Source organism: Nannospalax galili, unplaced genomic scaffold, assembly GCF_000622305.1.
Source record: "Nannospalax galili isolate Female #2095 unplaced genomic scaffold, S.galili_v1.0 scaffold54, whole genome shotgun sequence".
NCBI classification, from domain to species: Eukaryota; Metazoa; Chordata; class Mammalia; order Rodentia; family Spalacidae; genus Nannospalax; species Nannospalax galili.
The window spans coordinates 4,920,348-4,941,494 of NW_008341028.1; the positions used below are offsets into that span (position 1 = coordinate 4,920,348).

The 21,147-nt window shown below is 41.7% G+C and overlaps 1 protein-coding gene across 2 annotated transcripts in view; it reads left to right on the forward strand.

Annotated features, from left to right (window-relative positions):
• Nucleotides 1-21,147, forward strand: part of Znf609 (zinc finger protein 609) — a 157,381-nt gene that overhangs the window by 98,751 nt on the left and 37,483 nt on the right. For both annotated transcript variants that reach the window (XM_029564987.1, XM_008836298.3), the window contains exon 4: nucleotides 13,547-13,772. In XM_029564987.1, coding sequence (XP_029420847.1) covers nucleotides 13,547-13,772 — 226 coding nt within the window. The remainder of the gene's footprint in view (nucleotides 1-13,546; nucleotides 13,773-21,147) is intronic.

Below are 21,147 nucleotides of genomic sequence, written 5' to 3' on the forward strand. Positions count from 1 at the left end.
ATATGCAGAGCTCAGAGGACAACTTAAAAGAGTTGGTTCTCTCCCTTCACCTTCACATGGGATCTGGGAATCAAACTTAGGTTACCAGGCTTATTTAGCAGTGGTCTTTACCCTCTGATCTGTCCCACCAACCCCTTACTTTTGCTTTTATTCAGTTAGACCAATCTAGGTGGCTAAAAATCTATAGAATTCCTTCTAGCCACTTGAATAAAACATACCCGTTTTTTTGTGGGTTTTTTTTTTTTTTTTTTTTTTTTTTTTTTTTTTTTTTCTCCCTTTGAAACAGGGAGACCCTGTAGCCCCAACTGTCCTGGAACTTACTGTGTAGACCAGGTTGGCCTCAAACTCACAGAGATCCACCTGCCTCTGCCTCCCAAGTGCTGGGATTAAAAGCATGTGCCACCATGCCCTGCCAAAAGAGATCTTTAGAACTAGGCTTCGGGTTATTAGAGATGTGAAAATTATTTTAAAATAGGCCATCATAGTATTTCATAGATTGAAAGAAGATACCTCATTGTCCAAGGGATAAGTGCATGTGAGCATTTCAACATTTACTTTATTAGAGATCTCTTTCTCTCTCCCCTCTTAAAGTATGTGTTTGTTACCTTTATCTCGTTCATATAACTTCATGTGTGTCCTAATTTGCTTCTCTATTGCTGTGATAAAACACTCTGACCAAAAGCAAGTTGGGGAGGAAAGGATATATTTTATCTTACAGTACAGTCCTTCATAGAGGGAACACAGGGCAAAAGCTTGTATGTAAGAGCTGAAGGCAGAGACCATTCAAGAACACTGCTTATTGGCTTAGTCCTCTGGCCTATGATCAGCCTGTTTTCTTATACAACTCAGGACCACCTGCCCAGGGAAGGTACCACCCAAAGTAGACTGGGCCCTCCCACATCACTCAACAATCAAGAAAATGCCTCACAGACTTGCCCACAGGTCAGTCTGATAGAGGAAATTCCCGAATTGAGGCTCCCTCTTCTCAGGTGTCAGAGGTTGACAACCCACTTACCCAGCACAATATGTTTTTGAGGTAGTGTCCCCATATAGCCCCAGCTGGCCTGGAACTTGCTGTGTAAATTAGACTGGCCTCAATCTCACAGAGCTCCACCTGCCTCTGCCTGTGGAGTGCTGGGATTAAAGGTGTGTGCCACCATGCTCAGCTTCATTTGTAAAATTTCAAAGAGGCTCCTCATTCTCAGTATTTTATTTGTACTGGAAAATACTTTTCTGAATACATTAGTTCCCATTTTGATAAACTTGTAGTAAGGCCCAAGAACTGCTACTGAGGATAGCTGCCCCAACACTCATACAAGTTTGAATTGAGACAAGATTAGAACTTAATTCAATCTAAACCAGTCCCAGTGGCTCAAGACCATAATCCCACCCACTCAGGAGGCTAAGGCAGGAGGATTTGAGAGGTCAAGGCCTGCTTGGGCTACAGAGTGAGTTCAGGGCCATCCTAGGTAATTTAGGAGCCCTTGTCTCAAAATAGGTATTAAGAAACAGCTGAATCTCTAAATAAATAGCAAGAAAAGTCAGGGCATGTTCATACATGTCTTTGATCCCAGCACTCTGGAGGCAGAGGCAAGCAGATCTCTGTGAGCAATTGGTTCTGAAAGCTGAGAGCTCACATTTTCATACATGTGCAGGAAGCAGAGAGAGTAAACTGAAGATGGGCCAAAGCCCACCCCCAATAATGTGCTTTCTCCAGCAAGGCCACACCCCCTAGACCTCTGCAGATAGCACCATTGGGGCTAAGCATTCAAGTACTTGGAGCCTATAGGGAACACTTCTCATTCAAAGCACTGCAATGACCAATTCCTAGATTGTTCTTAGCCTGAATTGGCTGTGATACCTGGTTGGTGTGTCAGGAAACAATACTATATGCTTTTTATATAAGATGAGATTTCATTTAATTCTTAAAATATACTAGTACAGTTTTCTTCTTAATGGAAAAACTATACCTTAAGCGAAATGGCTTGCTTAAAGGTTCACAGCATATAGTGAAGGATCTATCTAAACTCAGGATGGCTTCAAAGTTTTATATCATGATATTGTTCTTTCATTTTTTTTAATTTTTATTTTATGTGTGTTTGTTTTCTTGCATGTATGTAAATGTGCTTATGCCATGCAGTGCCTGTGGAGGCCAGAAGAGGGTGTCAGTTCCCCTGGAACTGGAGTTTACAGGCAGTTGTTAGCCACCATGTGGGTACTGGGAACTGAACCTGGGTCCTCTGCAAGAGCAGACAGTGCTCTTAATCACTGAGCCATCTTTCCAGCTCCAACCTTGAATTTAAAGACTTTCATTTTTAGATCTCTTCCCTCCTCTACTCTTTTCTAAAATTGTCCATGTCTATGGTGCATTTCGGGGGGTGGTGGTTTATGTGAGATTTTTTCTTTCTTTAAGGCTAAAGTTATAAACAAAATGGTTAAAAACTTTTTTATATTGGAGATAGACTCATATACTCAGAGATTTGGCAGGAGAAGCTATCCTTTTAAGGAAGCTCTTGATGGTATTCACAGATAAGTGTCACAAACAAGTGACAGTGAAAGCTGAGACTAATAGGTGCTTGTATAAAATTAGCTATAGTCTACCAGGCCTCATGGCACAAGCCTCTTAGCCTAGCTACTACTCCAGAAGCTGAAGTAGGTATATCACAAGTTCAAGGCCAGCCTGGGCAACTTAGCAAGACACTGTCAATTTTTTTTTAAGTTTTTTTGTTGTTTTTGTTTTAAAAGGCAAGGGGGCATGGGATGGGGTGGCTGGGAGTATTTCTAGTTTTATAGAAAGTGGAAAGGCTGAGTTTGGGCTGGTCTGTCAGGAGAAGTTGGAGAGGGAAAGAAAAAATGCTGCATATGGCCCCCATTTAACTTATAAACTTAAATCTTCCCTAGCTGCCAACTACTTGCTGATTAGAAATCCCAACTCCTGCCAGGCATGGTGATGCATGCCTATAATCCTAACACTAAGAAAGCTGCAGCAGGAGGATTGCTGTGAGTCAGGCCAGCCAAGGCTGCCTAGCAAGACCCTGCCTCAAAAAATGAGAGGAAAGGAGGAAGGGAAAGAAGTAAAGGGGAGGGGGAGAGGGAGGGAGGAACGGCCAACCAACTAACTAACCTGTGTGCTAAGAATTCTAACCTTTCATTGATCTAACTTTTCAGGGACTCAGATTCTGCTCATTATTCAAGTTTTGTGTTTGAATAATATCTGTGGATAGATACATACATAGTTATGCATATGGAAGGAGGGAGGAGGGGACATCTCCGTGTGTGTGTGTGTGTGTGTGTGTGTGTGTGTGTGTGTGTGTTTTATGTAGTGTTAGCCCAGGAGAGGAATTCAGAAACCAGTATAGGCCTGCTTAAGTGAAGACAAAAAACAGTAGTTATCAATGCCAATTTACAAGGCTATAGTTACCACTTGTAAACTCATTACTTCAATGCAGATCATTTTACAGAGATTTGGAGCAAAGTCTGTGATGGATTTGGGTATGCCTGTTAAGGTAAAATAATGGAAGTCAGCCCTGTTTATTCTCTGTCTCTGTCTCTCCCCCTCCCCCTCCTCCCTCCCTCTGTTCCTCTCTCTCTCCCCCTCCCTCTGTTATATGTGATATGTGGGAGGTAGGTGCAGATGCAAATGTGTAGATCAGAAGATAACATCAGGTATCAGTCCTCATCTTCCACTTTATTTGAGACTAGGCCTCTTGGCTGTTTTCACACTGTGTACACCAGACTAGCTTACCTGTGAGCTTCCCTTGATTCTTCTGTCTCAGCTTCCCATCTTCCAGTAGGGACAGGCTAGTATTACAGGTGTCTGCTCTACTCCATCTGGCTTTTACATGGCTTCTGGGGGTCTGAATATCATCTCGCCTGCAGTGTAGCTCAAACTGGCTTAGAACTTAAGACTCCTTCCTCAGCCTCCCAAGTACTGGGATCACAGGTATGAGCCACCCTGTCCATTTGGCTAGTTATCTTAATGTTGCCCATTCTTTGGTGCTCCTAAGGATCAGTATTCTCATTTTCCCATAAGGTGTGTCTACTAATATGAAATTGAATATAGACCTCACATGCATGCCAAGTTCTTGCCTGCCTTAGGGGTTTGTGTATGTCGTTCCTCTACCAGTGGTGTTTACCCTTTGGTTTTTCATGTGAATGCCACCTTCTCATCTTGGGTCTCAGTTTAAATCCAACCTCTTCAGCGATACCATCTTGGGCTATACTGTGTAACTCCCATTGTAGTTATTTATAACCCTATGACCTTTAGGTTCCTCTGTAGCATTTTCTTGGGGAGGGGGTGCAGACTTAAACTGTATAGTCCAGGATGGCCTAGAGCTCACAGTTCTCCTGCCCAAGCCTCTTGAGTTCTAGAATCACAGGTATGCACTACCTAGAATTTTTATTTTTTATTTACTTTTTTTCTTTTCTTTCTGTTTTTATGGGTTTGTTTTGTTTTGTTTTGTGACAGGGTCTCCCTGTAGCCTCACCTGCTCTGGAACTCACTATGTAGACCAGGTTGGCCTTGATCTCACAGAGATCCATTTGCCTGTGCCTCCCAAGTGCCAATTTATAGTATAGGAGCTTCCATGGAAAGAACTCAGTTATTTGCTAAATGATTGAATACTTTATATCCAGATCAGTAAGGAACACAGTAAGGAACACAGTAAGGAACACTTAAGAATTTGGAGCCCTCACATCACTGATAAGAACACATGACAGGAGTCTTGAAGAGAAGCCAGCAGCTGTGGTTTTCTACTACACGATTTGTCTCAGACAGCTTTGAGTTAATATTTTATTATCTCTATACCTCTGCTTGTCTTGCCTTTTTCTCTCTCTCTCTCTTTCTGTGGCTTGTCACCTTTTTACTTGACTCTGACTCAGATTCCTCAGACTAAAAGGATATATCAGAGAAGTGAGGTGGCCCTGGTAGTAGGGAGGAAGGGATGGAGTGACAAAAGCCAACAGAAATCTCTTTCAGAACTCTAATCACTCTAAGGTCACAGCTTAGAGTCTAGAATGAGAGGGACTTTGAGTGCCTCTTATTCTTGCTCAGTGCCCTCAGCTTGAGTGCTTAGCTGGCAGGCAGGCACCTTTTCATCCTCAGTTTCTGTCAGAGCAACATGAAGGTCAGGCATAGAGAGACAAATGAGAGCAGCTCAGGGAAAGGAGGTTACCACGGTAACAAGCAGGCAGGACTGCTATTTGGAAGCAGGCCTAATCTTTCTCTCCTTCTCCCTCCTGCTCAGTGCTGGAAGATGGGTATTGTTTAGCTGACCTGCATCCTTGGAGTGGGAACTATAATCCCTTTCTGACAGTTCCTAGTGACACTGGAATGAGCTGCTTTGCATTTTAATTTGATAAGCAGCAGCCACAGTTTTCTCAGAAGTGCTACAAGCATGGCTTTTTCTGGTTCTGTTCCAGGCAGGATTCTGGTTGCTACAGAGAGGAGTTTGGGATACTGTTTATTTCTTAAAAAAAGATTTTAAGTATTTGCATATGGGCATGAAATATGCCCATTGTCCAAGACAATGAGATTTATATAGACCGTCTTTAGGTTATGAATATATATATGTATATATATATATGTATATATATATGCCTTATAAAGACCACTGAGATACTGTCCCATCACCGAGCTATTCTGGGCCAGTTGCTCCACAAGTATGCAAACGACATTTTCTGACCTCATGTTCTTGTCCTTCTGCTCCCACCCTCCATACACTCCAGTCTGCCCTCTCCCTGTTATCTGTACGTTTCCTATTAACTAGTTCCTTTTTCTTTTTTTTTGTCTTTTTGAGACAGGGTCTCTAGTCCAGCTGGCCTGGAACTTGCTATGTAGACCAGGCTGACCTTGAACTCACAGAGATCCACCTGCCTCTGCTTCCCAAGTGCTGGGATTAAAGGCTTGTGTCACCACACCCAGCAAAACCCTGTCTTAAACATTACATTGTATTTATTTGGGGGCGGTGCTGCACGGCACATACATGGGAGGGCAGGACAACTTGAGGGAGTCAAAGCTCTCCTTCCACAATGTGGAAGATCAAACTCAGGTAATCAAGCTTGATAGTAAGTGCCTTTACCTGTTGAGCCATCTTGCCAGTTCTGTGTATATTATTTAATTAAAAATAATGAACTGGAGCTGGGTGTGGTGGCACACGCCTTTAATCCCAGCACTCAAGAGGCAGAGGCAGGTGAAGCTCTGTGAGTTCAAGGCCAGCCTGGTCTGCATAGTGAGTTCCAGATCAGCTGGGACTGTAGGGAGACCCTGTCTCAAAAAGACCAAAATAATAATAATAAAATACTACTACTACTACTACTACTAATAATAATAATAATAAACTGGGAGTAAAGAGTTGGCTCAGTGGTTAAGAGCACTGGTTGCTCTTGCAGAGGACCTGAGTTCCATTTCCAGCACCCACATGGCGGCTAACAACCACCCACAACTCCAGTTCCAGGGGGTCTGTTGCCCCCTTTCTGGCCTCTGTGAGCATTGCATGACATAGGTACACTTAATACATGCAGGCAGAATACTCATACATATTTTTTTTTCCTTTGGTCTTTTTGAGACAGGGTCTCCCGGTGGCCACAGCTGGCCTGGAACTCATAGACCAGGCTGCCCTCAAACTCACAGTAGTAGAGCTTTTACCTGGGATCCACAGGTCCCTGGATTCAATTCCTATCACAACAGGAAAAAAAAGATTTCCACCTACTTAAGTGGTCTTTGATTGATGCTATGATTTTGTCTATATTCTTTGGAGAATATATACATAGTATAAAGTTTATATGCTTGATTTTAGCCAGAAGGCCTTAGAAGCGGTATATAGATATATAAATGTGCTTTCAAGGAACACAGATTTGCTTTGCTGTTATGTGCTTCCTTAGATACAGTGACCTCTCATCACATTTACCCATGAGTCTTTGTGTATAAATTAGACAAATCACCAGATATCCTGGGATCTTCTAGAACACAGGTGAAAATACTTGGGTACTGGATCCTGACTAAGCAAATGACTATTTCTGGGGTGATTCAGAGTGCTAAGATATCCATAGTTAAGAGTTAACCCATCCTATACAATACCCATCATACCATCCAAAGTTTTATCCCTATACTTTTAGCTTACATGCAAATGACAAGGAAGCTTTATTTTAGAAAATGATGGCTTGCCTGGCCTGGTGGTACACGCCTTTAATCCGAGCACTCAGGAGGCAGAGGCAGGCAGATCTCTGAGTTCAATGCCAGCCTGATCTACATAGTGAGTTCCAGGCCAGCTGGGGCTACAGGGAGACCCTGTCTCAAAAAGACCAAAAAAAAAAAGGAAGAATGAATGAATGGAAGGAAGGAAGGAAAGAAAGAAAGAAAATAAAATGGTGGCTCATAGTTAAATAAGGGCACATTTAAAACAAATTATTAATATTTATTGTTTATTGTTTATGTGTGTGTCTGTGCATTGAGTGCAGGTACCTACAGAGGTGCTGGATTCCTGGAACTGGAGTTATAGGCAGTTGTGAGCCACCTAATGTGGGTGCTAGGAACCAAACTCAGGTCCTCTGCAACAGCAGTCAGTATGTGCTCTTAACTGCTGAGCCATCTCTTTAGGCCCTCTTTCTGCCTTTTGACTATATGCATGAAGATGCCAGGTTCAGTTCTGAAGGACAGAAGGAAGAGTCTGTCCCAAATATTTCCTTAGTACATTTTCTACCTCTAAAGCTATGTTGCCCAAGGCTTGAAGATTTTTCTCCATCCGTGCCTTTTGTGTGGGAGTTATTTGAAGTCAGTGTGTAATTACTTCTTGTGGGGAGATTAATGACCTTGGCCTTTTTATTCTTCTCTCTGTCCCTATTTCTGTGTCACCTGCTTGTCAGTACTTAGGAACCTTTAATAGATGATATTGCTATTGGGAACCTTAATGGATGCTATTAAACTAATATTTAAAGGTGAACTGAGAAGAAATATCATTAAAAGATAAAGGAAATTAACTGTTTAGGAAACTTGACATTTTCTTTTTAATTCTCTGTAAGTCTCTTTTCAGGTTTTCACTTGTTTTGTTATTTACCTCCCAGTTCAGCTGAGTCCAAGGAAACATGGTAACACTCTTCAGAGATTGAGACTTGGCCCAGTTTTTGTTACTGTTGTAGCATTCAACAATCTTGACTTTTTTTTTTTACCTTCGGATTCCTTATTTTCCCTGTTGTAGCCAATCTCTTGATAACCTCTTCTTTTGTGTCCTAAGTGTATGAAAAAGATAGCTAATGAAATACTTGAAGCAATATTTGTTACAAAAAGTAGTGGAATATGAAGTCCTGTAAAGACATATAGATTATTAGATGTGTATTAGCATCTATTAAAGTAATCACTGCACTACTTTTGTGTGCATGTGTGTGTGTGTGCGTGTGTGGTGTCTGTGTGTCTGTGTCTGTGTCTGTGTGTTTTTCCTGGTACCCAAGGAGGCCAGAAGAAGACAGTGGAGCCCCTGGAGCTAGAGTTACAGATGTTTATGAGCCGCCCAGCATGGGTGCTGGGAACAGGAACCTTGGGTTCTTTGGAAGAACAGCAAGCACTCTAAATGAGCCATCTCTCCAGCCCACAGTGCTATATTCATTTTATAATTTTATAATGCATTTTGGCCTAATGTAGATTATAAATGTGTCCAAAAGATAATTAACAGAGCTGGTTCTATAATTAAACACTATTGTGATTCTCTGTGATCTCTCTTTAGAGAGATTTCTACATAGGTCAGGGCTGGAGAGATGACTCAATGGTTAAGAGCCCTGACTGCTCTTAGAGAAGACTCAGGTTCAGTCCCTAGGACCCACATGGCAGTTCACAATCATCTGTAGCTCTAGTTCCAGATTATCCAATGCCCTTTCTGGCCTCCATGGGCACCAGGAGCACATGGTGCACATACTTAACATTCAGGCAAAATGCTCATACACGTAAAAATATAAAAATAATTCATGTATGAGATTGTCAAAAATAAAATTTTTTAAATAAAAATACATACATCTTTAAAAAATTAGAAAGTGCTGGGCATGGTGGCGCATGCCTTTGATCCCACTACTTGGGAGGCAGAGGCAGGCGGATCTTTGTGAGTTTGAGGCCAGCCTGGTCTACATAATGCGTTCCAGGACAGATGGGACTACAGGGAGACCCTGTCTCAAAAAGACAAAAAAAAAAAAAAAAAAAAATTAGAAAGTAAACCCATAGGTGGAGTTCTTCACTTTCTCACCTGAAAACATTCCTTTTAGGTAACTAAATAATGAAGTAAAGCCATCTTCATACAAACAGATCTAGAGCTCTACTTAGTAATTGATCTATAAGGGTAGTTTGGGTGTGTATGTGTTAATGAATCCCTCAGGTGTATCAGTTGAGCTGGTGTTTCTTCTGTTGAGGTATTCAGTAGCAAGGTTTAATATGACATTCTGCCCCAGACCAGCAGTAGTTCGTCCATCTTACAGTTGGGTGGTGTTTTCTGGATTTCTCAGTGCAGAATTGAGGGTTGGGCTTTATCTAGAGCATATTAGCTTATCTTCCTGGAATGTGAGAGAGCAAGGGTAGATATCTTCCTGGTGACTTCCTGTGCCTGGTAGAGTGATGGGATTTTAGGCATGAGCCACTACACCCATCTGTGACCTAGAAGATTTAGTCCACTCTGGATATCCACAAAGAGGACCTTGAAGGAATTTATCTTGCTAAAAGAAGATTCAGGAAAGGGATCAGACCCTAAGCAAAAGAATATAATGTGATATTTCTTTTGTCTCAGTTCTTTCCCATAAAAAGAACAGAGAAATGAAAATAAAGCAGAGTAGCCAAGAATAAAGATGATCTGTATGTTCTGTCTCAGATTTTCTTTTTTTCTTTCTTTCTTCACTTTTTTTCTTTTCTTTATTTTATTTTTCTTTCTTTCTTTCTTTCTTTCTTTCTTTCTTTCTTTCTTTATTTATTTATTTATTTATTTTTTGAGACAGCGTCTCCCTGTAGCCTCAGCTAGCCTGGAACACACTATCATTATGAGCAGGCTGGCCTCAATCTCACAGAGATCCACCTGTCTCTTGCCTCCCCAGTGCTGGGATTGAAGGCATGTACTACCATGCCTGGCTTAAAGTGTTTTTTAAACTTATCACATTACGAGATGGTTGCCAAATTATAAATTCACAGGTTTTCCTTTTTTAATGTGTCATTTATTACTTTTATTTTATAAGTGTAATGCCTGCATGCATGTAATCACATCTGTGTCGTGCAGTGCCCATGGAGGTCAGAAGAGGGCTTCAGATCCTCTAGAACTGGAGTTACTGATGGTTGTTAGCCATGATGTGGGTGTTAGAAATTGAACCTGGGTTCTCTGTAAGAGCAGCAAGTACTCTTACCACTGAGCCATCTCTTCAGCCCCCAAATCACGATTTTTCAAGAAGGCAAAATATGCCTTTGTTTATAGTAAATGCAGAAGATTCATTATGTGGACTTCTGCATCCATTTCATTTTATGAAAAGGGGGGGGGAGAGAGAGAGAGAGAGAGAGAGAGAGAGAGAGAGAGAGAGAGAGAGAGAGAGAGAGAGTCATAGAAAGATAACAGGTAGTGTTTTGGTAGCTCTTCAGGGACCATAATTAGTTAGAATCACAGAATTAGAATCACAGTGAATGAACATTCTGTGGGTTCTAACAGTATTTATCCAAAATAGTAGACATTTTCAAAGCCAAGACATCAGAGCCAACTGCAAAGAATGGAACAGTTTTGAGACTGGTTTTTCAAGTCTAGGAATTTTTATATGTAAGGGGGATTAAGCGAGTTTATAGGTAGAGTGGTAATCATGCATTAAATTATCTCCGAACCAGAGTCCCTCACAGAGTTATCTAGCACCTTGGATTGTGACTATATGTGCCTTTCTCTGTAGGTCTCTTAAGGACCATATTCAGTGTCCCTGTTGGTCTCATCTTAATGTTTAGGACTGTCAAGGACCATGTTTAACCCATCTGAAAAGTCTTTCTTAAAGGGGAAAGGGACCAAATCCTTGACTTTGATTATCTAGGTCTGTTGATTGATACCATATATTCAGAGATTGTCAGTTCATGTGTTTATTAAGTATCTATTATGTATACAAGATACTAAATTATGTTTTGGGCATTATGGACTCAGAGCTGGTATTTAGTCAACTTAATATATGCTAGGATTTAAAAGGTAAAGGAAGACTGGAGAGATGGTTCAGCAGTAAAGAACATTTGCTGCTCTTAGAGAGGACTGGAATTAGGTTCCCAGCACCTAAGTCTGGTGGTTCACAAAAGCCTTTAACAGGGAATCCAACACATTCTTTTGTCCTCCCTTGGTACCCACACTTATATGCACATACCCACACACAGACTCAAGCACACATACATAACTAAAAATAAAAGGACAGGAGAGGTGGCTTGGATGTTGAGAACCCTGGCTGCTCTTGCAGAGGAGCCAGGTTCTGTTTCCAACACCCACATGGAGGCTAAAAACCATCCATAGCTCTAGTTCCTGGAGATCCAGTGCCCGCTCCTGGCCTCTGTAGATATTGCATGCACATGGTGCACTTACATACATGTAGGCAAAATACTCATGCACATTAAATAAATCAGTCGGGCTGGAGAAATGGCTCAGCAGTTAAGAGCACTGGTTGCTCTTGCAGAGAACCCAGGTTCAATTCCCATCACCCACATGGCAGCTTACAACTGTCTATAACTCCAATTCCGGGGGAGCTGGTGCCCTCTTCTGACCTCCATGGGCATTGCACAACACGGGTGCACTTACACATATGCAGGCAATACACTTATACACATAAAATTAATAAAAAATAAATCAATCAAAAAAGTTAAAAATAGGAGCTGGAGAGATGGCTCGGTGGTTAAGAGTACTCACTGCTCTTGCAGAGGACTCATGTTAAGTTCCCAGAGCCCACATGGCAGCTAACACCCATCCCTAATTCCAGTTCCAGGGGATCCAACGCCTTCTCTGACCTCTGTGGGCATTGCACAACACAGATGCACTTACCTACGTATATACAGGCAAAACATTCATAAAATAAGTAAAATATAATTTTTTATTTTAAAAATACAGTAAATCTTTTAAACTAAATAAATACTAAAGGATCATCACCTGCTCTGTTAGAGCTTTTTTATATTATCTACAGACATGTTTCAATCTTGGAACCTAAGTAATTATGTTCTGTGAGGTTTTAATTTTCTAGTTAGATTGCTGGTATTTAACTCTTTTTATCTGTGTATGCAAAATCAAGTACATCTTCACACTGGTTTGATTGGCTTCTACATGACAACAGCACCTGCTGTGTCTTGCAGACAAATTTGGTGTTAGTGTCCTACTCCAAAATACTATACTCATTAACCAACCACTGCTACTTTGAGGTTCAAAAACCCATCAGATTGCTCCCAGCCCTCCCAATAACTTTGAAGTGAGTTTCCTCCTAGCTAAAGTTGCATTAAAGCGTCTAGGATCATTAAGAATCATGGCATCCCCAGATCTGGATTCTCTTTATCCCTAGCCTATATTCGTGGATTCTAACCTGCTAGATTGTTGAGTGTTTGATTGATGGGAAGTATAGGGTAACAGTAATATGTGCCTCAGAAGCTGGGAAGTAGTTTGTTTTTCATTTTGGTCTTTTGGTTTGTTTGAGACATAGGGTCTTGTATGCCACAGGCTGACCTAGAGCTCAATATGTAGTCCAATGTAACCTTGAACTCATGATCTGCCTGCCTCGACTCCCAGGAGCTAGCATTACAGATATGTACCACCACACCCTCTGTTTTGGTTTTTTGCAGGGAGCCAATCATAGTTTTTGAAAATAGTTACTAAAAAGAAATAGAGGGGGCGGGAGAGCTGGATCAACAGTTAAGAGCACTGACTGCTCTTACAGAGAACTTGGGTTTGATTCCCAGCACCCATGTGGCTGCTAACAGCCTTCTGTAACTCCAGTTCCAGGGGAATCCAACACCCTCTTCTGACTCTGCGGGCATTGCACGGCACAGGTGCACTTAACACAATGCAGGCAATACACTTGTACATAGCACAGAAAATAAAAATAATAAAGAAAAAGAAATAGAGAGCTGGGCAAGGCAGGAGGATTGCTATAAAGTAAAAATCCAGCCTGGGGCCTGGGCTGTGGAGTAAGACCCTGTCTTTTTTTTTTTTTTTTTTTTTTTAAGAGGAGGTGGGTTCAGGCATGGTAACACAGTAATACTGAGAGAGACAGGAGGATCAGAAGTTCAAGGTCATTCTCAGGTACTTAGGCAGTTTGAGGCCAGCCTGGGCTATATTAGACCTCTTTTCAAACAAACAAATAAAAATAAGTAGGTAAATAAATGAAATAAATATAGAGCTTGTTGCATAAAAAACTCTCATTTCACCACAGAACTGTAGTGGTTCATAAGATAGACTTGACAGAAAGGACCAAAATCTTATAAGAGCACCTGCTCTTGGGCAGCAAAAGATGTAGGACTAAATTAAATAATAGAACATGGTATTTCCTCTGATGATCTCCCTTCAACTCAGCTAGTGCTTCTCTTCTCTCACAGATGGAGTCACCTGTCTCCACACCAGCAGTGCTGCCACTGCACCTTTTGGTGCCAGTGGTCAATAATGACATCTCATCTCCCTGTGAGCAGATCATGGTCCGTACCCGATCTGTTGGAGTCAACACATGTGATGTGGCTCTAGCCACAGAGCCTGAGTGCTTGGGCCCCTGTGAACCTGGAACCAGTGTCAACCTTGAAGGCATCGTGTGGCAGGAAACAGAAGATGGTAAGTCCATCCCTTTTCAATATGTTTCTGCAGAGGAGGTAGTACAAGCTTACTGTTATAAATATTGTGAAGCATCTGCGTCCCTATTCCCTATTGGAAATTTGGGTAACCTCCTCAGAGGATGGTGTGGTAAGAATAGGAGGTAGGAACTGGCTAGGCAGTTAGGGTAAAAAGATCCCAAAGAAAAATAGCCAGTTTCTTGGCTAAAAGTCAAGATGTCCTTGGGCCTCTGTTCTAAAGGCCAAAAATGTCGAAAGTATTTGGGAGCTTGTATCTAATCCTTAAAAGAGTTTAGAGTTACCTCTCCAGAGGGGGGAATGTTAGAGTAGCCAAAAGCCCCATTTAAAAAAACAAATCAAAGAAGAAGAAAGGGTACATGAAGTTACCAGAAAAAAGTGATGGGGAAAGGAGTTGGAGGGGAGGGAGTGGCATGGATTTGATCAAAACACCTTATATGCATGTATAAAATTCTCAGTAAATTATTTATTAAAAATAAATAAATATTGTGAAGCATTTTTGGGTCTCAAGTGTCCACATCTTATTGGCAATGCCCACATGAAGGGTAGTAGCAAACTTTTTAGCATTCTCTGCTACTTCTAGAGATCACTTGTTTACTTGTTTGTTGCAGTACTAGAGATTGCAAGTAGGCAAGTAAGTACACCTTTAGCCCCAGTGTCAACTTCTTTAGAGGGGCAGGTGGTCTTTTTGAGGCAAGATGTCATGTAGTCCCAGCTGGCCTGATACTATCTAAAACCAGGCTGGCCTCAATCTCACAGAGATCCACCTACCTCTGCCTCCCAAGTGCTGGGTTAAAGGCATGCGCCACCACACGAGGCCCCCAGTGCCAACTTTTTAGATGAATGTTACCTCCCCTTCATAGCTAGAATTTAGACAATCATTTACTAAGTACTCACCAAGTAATTTAAACTATTTCTGTATTCTCCATACCCTAATGGGAAATTTGGATTGTAAGTGAAATTCTGAATCAGATTTGAAGAGATAAAAATAATAAAAGGGCAGTTGAGGGAATCAAGAGAACTGGAGAACAGTCACTCCTTTTTTTCAGGGCGTGGGAGGGAGGTCTTGTTTTTTGTGACAGGGTCTCATGTAACCCAGACTGGCCTCAGACTTGCTATGTAGTCAAGGGTGACTTTGAACTCTTGAACCTCCTGCCTATACCTCCCAAGAGCTGGGAACACAGACATGTACCACCTGGCAGTCTTAAATTGACTTACCATTAGCACAGTCAGTCTGATGCTCTTCCATGTTTAACACCTACATATACAGCCAGCTTCTTCCTCCCACTGGTTTCCTCATTGCCCAGCCACCTGTATCACTTCTCTATCACTTAGTACAGTCTTCATAGGCCTAGTCAACAGGGAAATGTTTACTGGCCTTGTTTGCTGACTTTCACTAGGCAGTCAGCTCACTGCAGCTTGCTGCTGCCCAAGGCTACAATCCAAACTTCTTGTATGTTTCATTTGCCCTTGAGAGCAGAAACTCTTGCATTTTGAAAGTTCTTAAACCTAAAATTAAAAAATAAAATAATCAAGAAGGAATAGGAGTGCATAACATCTAGTGACTCCAACACATTCTTTTTTTTTTTTTTTTTTTTTTTTTTTTTTTTTTTTGGGCTTGCTAACAGAGCATAGGGTGGGGGTTTATTTACAGAGAAGGCTGGCCTTGAACTCCTGCCTCTGCCTCTGCCTCCGAGTGCTGGGATTAAAGGCGTGCACCACCATGCCCGGCCTCACATTCTTTTAATATGAAGAATCAAGTCCCTCATCAAAGCATCTGTGGTTGTTCAAGAAGGTGGGCCTCAGAGTCCCATCCTGCCTCTGCATCAGTAACCAGATTTTCAAAGTGTTCTCACTCTGAGGAGTTTAGAGGCCCTTAGGAATACAGATAATTATCTCTGATTATCACAGAGCTAACTTGTCAGTGTGCCCATAGAAATTCAGGCATTTCATTCTGGTCATTCTATGAGAAGTTTGCTGTCAATAAATATTGTTTTCATTCAGCATCTAATGAAAGTCCTCCATTCAGGCAAAAAGGATATAAAGCTGGGCATGGTGGCACACACCTTTAATCTGGCATTCAGGAGTCAGAGACAGGAGGATCTCTGTGGGTTCAAGGTCTACATAGTGCATTCCAAGCCAACCAGAGCTACATAGTGAGACCCTGTCTTAAAAAAAAAAAAAAGGATATAGAAACTGATGCAGAGAAGATATACTCTAGATGTGTATTTATAATTTACAGTCTGGAAATAACAAAGTAGATGTCATCTCATCTACTGTGGCCAAATAGCTAAGCAGCCAGAATCTGTTTGAATGACAAGACATAGATGAAACAGCATCTTTGTGCCCCCAAGCAACCTGCAGGGGTCCATGCTTGTCTGTTGTCTGTTCTACCTGTCTTCATAATGAAGACTTCTCTAAAGACAAAATAAAAACCTGAGAAAACCTTTTCAAAGAGAGTAAGGCAAATCCTTCCTGTCTGTCCATGTGTATAGAAGCTAGGGTCAGACATATGATATACAAGCACTCTACCACTATCCCCAGCTGCACCCCCCTCCTTCCTTCATCCATCCCCCCTTTTCCCTTCTTCCCTCCCTCCCTCCCTCTTTTCTTTCTTTCTTTCTTTTTCTTTCTTTCTTTCTTTCTTTCTTTCTTCCATGAGGGCCTTTGCAATGTTCATTAGGGATTTTTGTCTTTGAGACAGGGTCTCCCTGTAGTCTCAGCTGACCTAGAACTTGCTGTGTAGACCATCGAGGTCTGGAACTCATAGAGATCTGCCTGCCTCTGCCTCCTGGGATTAAAGGTGTGGGCTACTATGCCCAGCTCCCAGCTGTCTTTTCTATTATCTACATTTTCCACTATTTTAGAAATTCTCTGAAATTAGGGACTCTCGTCACCATTTTATCCCCAACATCTGGTTTCTATAGTAGGCTCTCAAAATATTTGATTTTTCCTATATATTTGTAAAATTAACACAGTAATAGGCAGTTCAATTTGATGATCAGTCGCTGAAGTTTTTATGAATATGTGAAATATATATGCAATTTCTTTATTTCATAAGCACTGAAAGCACTGAATATGCATTGTATTTCTTTGATCCCATAGTATGGAGCCTTCTTAGTGAAATAAATTCTTTTTTAGTATTTAAAATTTTTTTTTAATTTTAATTTTTTTGTTTGTTTTTTTCGGGGTTTGTTTGTGTGTGTGTGTGTGTGTGTGTGTGTGTGTGTTTATAGTATAATGACATGAGTGTATGGGTGTGTACATGTACCCCACATGGACAGGCCAGAGCAATACATCTAAGTTTCCTGTTATTCTCTGCCTTATTGCCTTGAGATAAGGTCTCTCACTGAACCAAAAACTGACTTCTTTGGCTAGGTTGGCTGGTCAGTGAGTTCTGTTTTGTGTGTGTGCTTGGGAGCATGTGTGCTCTCAAGTAGCAAGTGCCCTTAGGGACCAGAGGTATGTCAGATACTCTGGAGCTAGAATTACATGATGGTTGCTGGGAACCAAATTCAAATCTTCTGGAAGAGACCTGAGTTTTTTGTTTCTGTTTTGTTTTGGGGTTTTTTTTGGTCTTTTTGAGACAGGGTCTCTGTAGCCCCAGCTGTCCTGGAACTCACTGTGTAGACCAGGCTGGCCTTGAACTCATAGAGATCCACCTGCCTCTGCCTCCAAAGTCCTGGGATTAAAGACGTGCGCCACCACGCCCAGCCTAAGAGACCTGAGTTCTTAACTGCTAGACCATCTCTCTAGCTTCCGGTTTTTTTTGGGGGGGGGGGCATTGGTTGTTGGTTGGTTGGGTTTTGGTATTTTTGAGACAAGGTCTACTAGTTTTGTTTTTGTTTGGGGGCTTTTTGTTTGTTTTTTGGGGTTTTTTTGAGACAGGCACTTGTGTGGTCCTGCTTTGCTTCAGATTTCCTATGTAGCCAAGGATGACCTTGAACACCTGATCCTCCTGTCTCCACTTCCCAAGTCAAAAATAATTGATCAAAGAAAAAGAAAGGAAAGGAAAGAGCAAGAAAAGGGAAAGGAAGAGAAAAGCAAAGAAAAAGGGGCTGAAGACTTGGCTTAGCAGTTGAGAGCACTGACTTTTCTTGCAGAGGACCCAGACTTGGTTCCCAGCACATACATGGCAGCTCACAACCACATGCAACTCCAGTTCCAGGGGATCTCATACCTTTTTCTGGTCTCTATGGGTACTGCAGGCACATGGTGTACTTACATACATGCAGGCAAAACACTCATACACATAAAATAAATATTTTTTTAAAACATTGAATCTCTGCCAGGTGTGGTGCCACCACTTGGGAGGCAGAGACAGGTGGATCTCTGAGTTTCAAGGCCAGCCTGGTCTACATAGCAGATTCAGGCCAACTGGAGCTACAGGGAGACCCTGTCTCAAAAAGACCCAAATTTTTTAAAAATTTCGTTTATAAAAAAGAGACAAAGAAGAGCCTGTGGTAACTTACGCCTACAATCTCAGCACTGTGGAGGCTGAGGCAGAAGGGTGACCAGCTCTGTATTAACATATACTAAACAGATCTTATAGGACTACATCAACTTAGAAATCCTGTCAAAATACTTTGTAAAGTTCTCTGACACTAAGAATAAATACTGCTTTTAGCACATTTGAGATGATTCTCACTTCAATTTGTATGAATTGTAATTTAGTGGGAGGGGTACTTTGTTTTGATTTTTGGTCTTTTGTAGTTTTGAGATACTCTGTAACCCATGATAGCCTGAAACTTAATGTGTAGCCCAGGCTGGCCCCTAACACTTGGGAGACTCTCCTGTCTCGGTTTTGTAGATCTACTTGTAATATTTTGGATTAATTATTGTGTGTGTGCATGGTATGGGGGGATGGGACACATGTGCCATGGTACACGTGTGGAAGTGAGAGGACAGCTTTGTGGTATCAAGTCAGTCTCTCTTTCCACCTTTACATGAATTCCATGGCTCAAATTCTGATTACTAGGCTTGGCAGCAAGCAGCTTTACCCCCTGAGGCAGCTTCGTTTAACTCTTTTTTTTTTTTTTTTTTTTTTTTTTTTTTTTTTTTTTTTGGTCTTTTTTGAGACAGGGTCTCCCTGTAGCCCTTGCTGGCCTGGAACTTGCTTGCTATGTAGACCAGGCTGGCCTGGATTTCACAGAAATCTGCCTGCCTCTGCCTCCCCCCGAGTGCTAGAATTAAAGGCTTGTGCCACCACACCTGTCTTAGTTCTACTTTTAATACAAGATTTTCTCCCACTTAACTCTGTTGTATTTGAGGTTTAGTATCTCCCTTCACTCTTCTTTCATTCCAAGGGAAAAGCTGTTCTGGAATGATAGGCTCTACTTTGCTTTTTTTTCTTCAATGCTTTCTTTCTGACCATCAGAGAATCTTTACCTGAATTGTCAGTTAACAAAGGTCTGATTGAAATCATTATTAGTTTGCATTGCTTTTCTTTAAGAAATAGCATTTCCAGGTCAGGTGTGGTAGCACATGCCTTTAATCCCAGCAAGCAGGAGATAGATTTCTGTGAGTTCAAGGCCAGCCTGGTCTACATAGTAAGTTCCAGGCCAGCTGGGTCTCCAGGGTGGTGGTGGTGGGGGGGAAACAGCAATTCCTCCAAAAATCATTCTCTACAGTTTTAAGATCTGGATTCCTGAGTCAGTCTTCCAGTTAATTATAAGGATTACATTACATACAGATCAAAAAGCCAAAAAATAAAAAAATTAAAAATTTTTTTAAAAAAAGAATTACAGATAACTTTAAAAATTTCTTCTAGGGCTTTTTGTCTACACTGACTTTTTATACCAAAAAATGGAAGGAGGGAGAGAAACCCAGAATGTTCTCTTACTTTTGAGACAGGATCATGTTTTGTAGTCCATACTGGCCTAGAATTTATTTTGTTGGTTTTTGAGACAGTGTCTCATGTAGCCCAGGTTGGCCTCAAAGTCTCTGTGTAGCCAAGAATGATCTTGAATTCCTGATCCTGTTTCTGGGAATGGGATTGCTTCACATCCCAAGTGCTGGGATTACAGGTGTGTGTCACATACCTGGCTCTGGCCTGGAACTCATAATCCCTCCACCTCTGCTTCACAGGTGCTAGGACTATATATATATGTGCTTGCACTACCATCCCCCGCTATCTAGAATGATTTCTTTGCATCTATGGTACCTTCAAAAAGAGCAAGGCTGACTTTAGATAAGAATTCCAGGAGGTGTTCTAGACTCTCCTCTTTTGGACAGCTGTACTAAGCCAGAAGTGTCCCAAAGTTTACAGTGGCATCTGTAGTTCACCAAGAATTGTATCATGGAAGGAATACTACAGTGAAAATCTGAGAAACTGTTATACCTCTGCACCTATAATTGTGACCTTGGATTTTGTATTAGTTATTTCTCTGATTGTTGTAACTAAATACTTGGCAAGAAGTAACTTAAGGGAGGAGGGGTTTATTTTGGCTTACACTTTAAGAAGGGATAGTCTGGCTGGGCATGGTGGTGCATGCCTTTAATCTTAGCACTCAGGAGGCAGAGGCAGGTGGAGCTCTGTGAGTTCAAGGCCAGCCTACTCTACAGAGCAAGTTCCAGACCAGCAGGGGCTACAGGGAGACCATCTCAAAAAGACCAAAAAAAGGAAGGGATCGTCTGAGACTAGAGAGATGGCTCAGCAATTAAGAGTACTGGCTGCTGGTTCCCAGCACCCACATGGTGGCTAACAACTGCCATAGCTCTAATTCCAGGGCTCCAACGCCCTCTTCTGGCCATTGTGGGAAGTGCATGATATGGGTGCACTTACTTGCAGGCAAGGTACTCATACACATAAAAATAAATACTTAGTCATGATCTCCCTATAGCCCCAGCTGGCCTGGAACTCAGAAGAGACCTGCCTGCCTCTGCCTCCCAAGTGCTGGGATTAAAGGCATGCATCACCATACTTGGTTAATAAATACATTTTTTTTTTAAAGGGAGATAGTCTATCGTGGCCTGGAAGCCATGTTAGCACGTGTTACCATGCCCAGCATGGAGACAGTCTTGCTATGTAGCCTAGGCTGATTGTCAACTGCTGATCCTCATGCATTTACCTCCCATGTGCTGGGATTCAAGTGTTCACCACCATGGCCATCTTACCACTACCAACCTTTTGAAATGATATGACAGGGATAGAACCTTCAGAAACCTTTAGAGGAGTTACACTCTCAGAAACATGAACACGAAAAAGAGCTCAGAGGCAGTCATAGGAGTAAGGGATGCTGAGTGTGTATAAGTATATTGCCTGCACGTAGGTAATTGCACCTGTGTTTTGTAGTGCCAGTGGAGGTCAGAAGAGGTTGGATTCCCCTGGAACTGGAGTTACAGACGGTTGTTAGTTG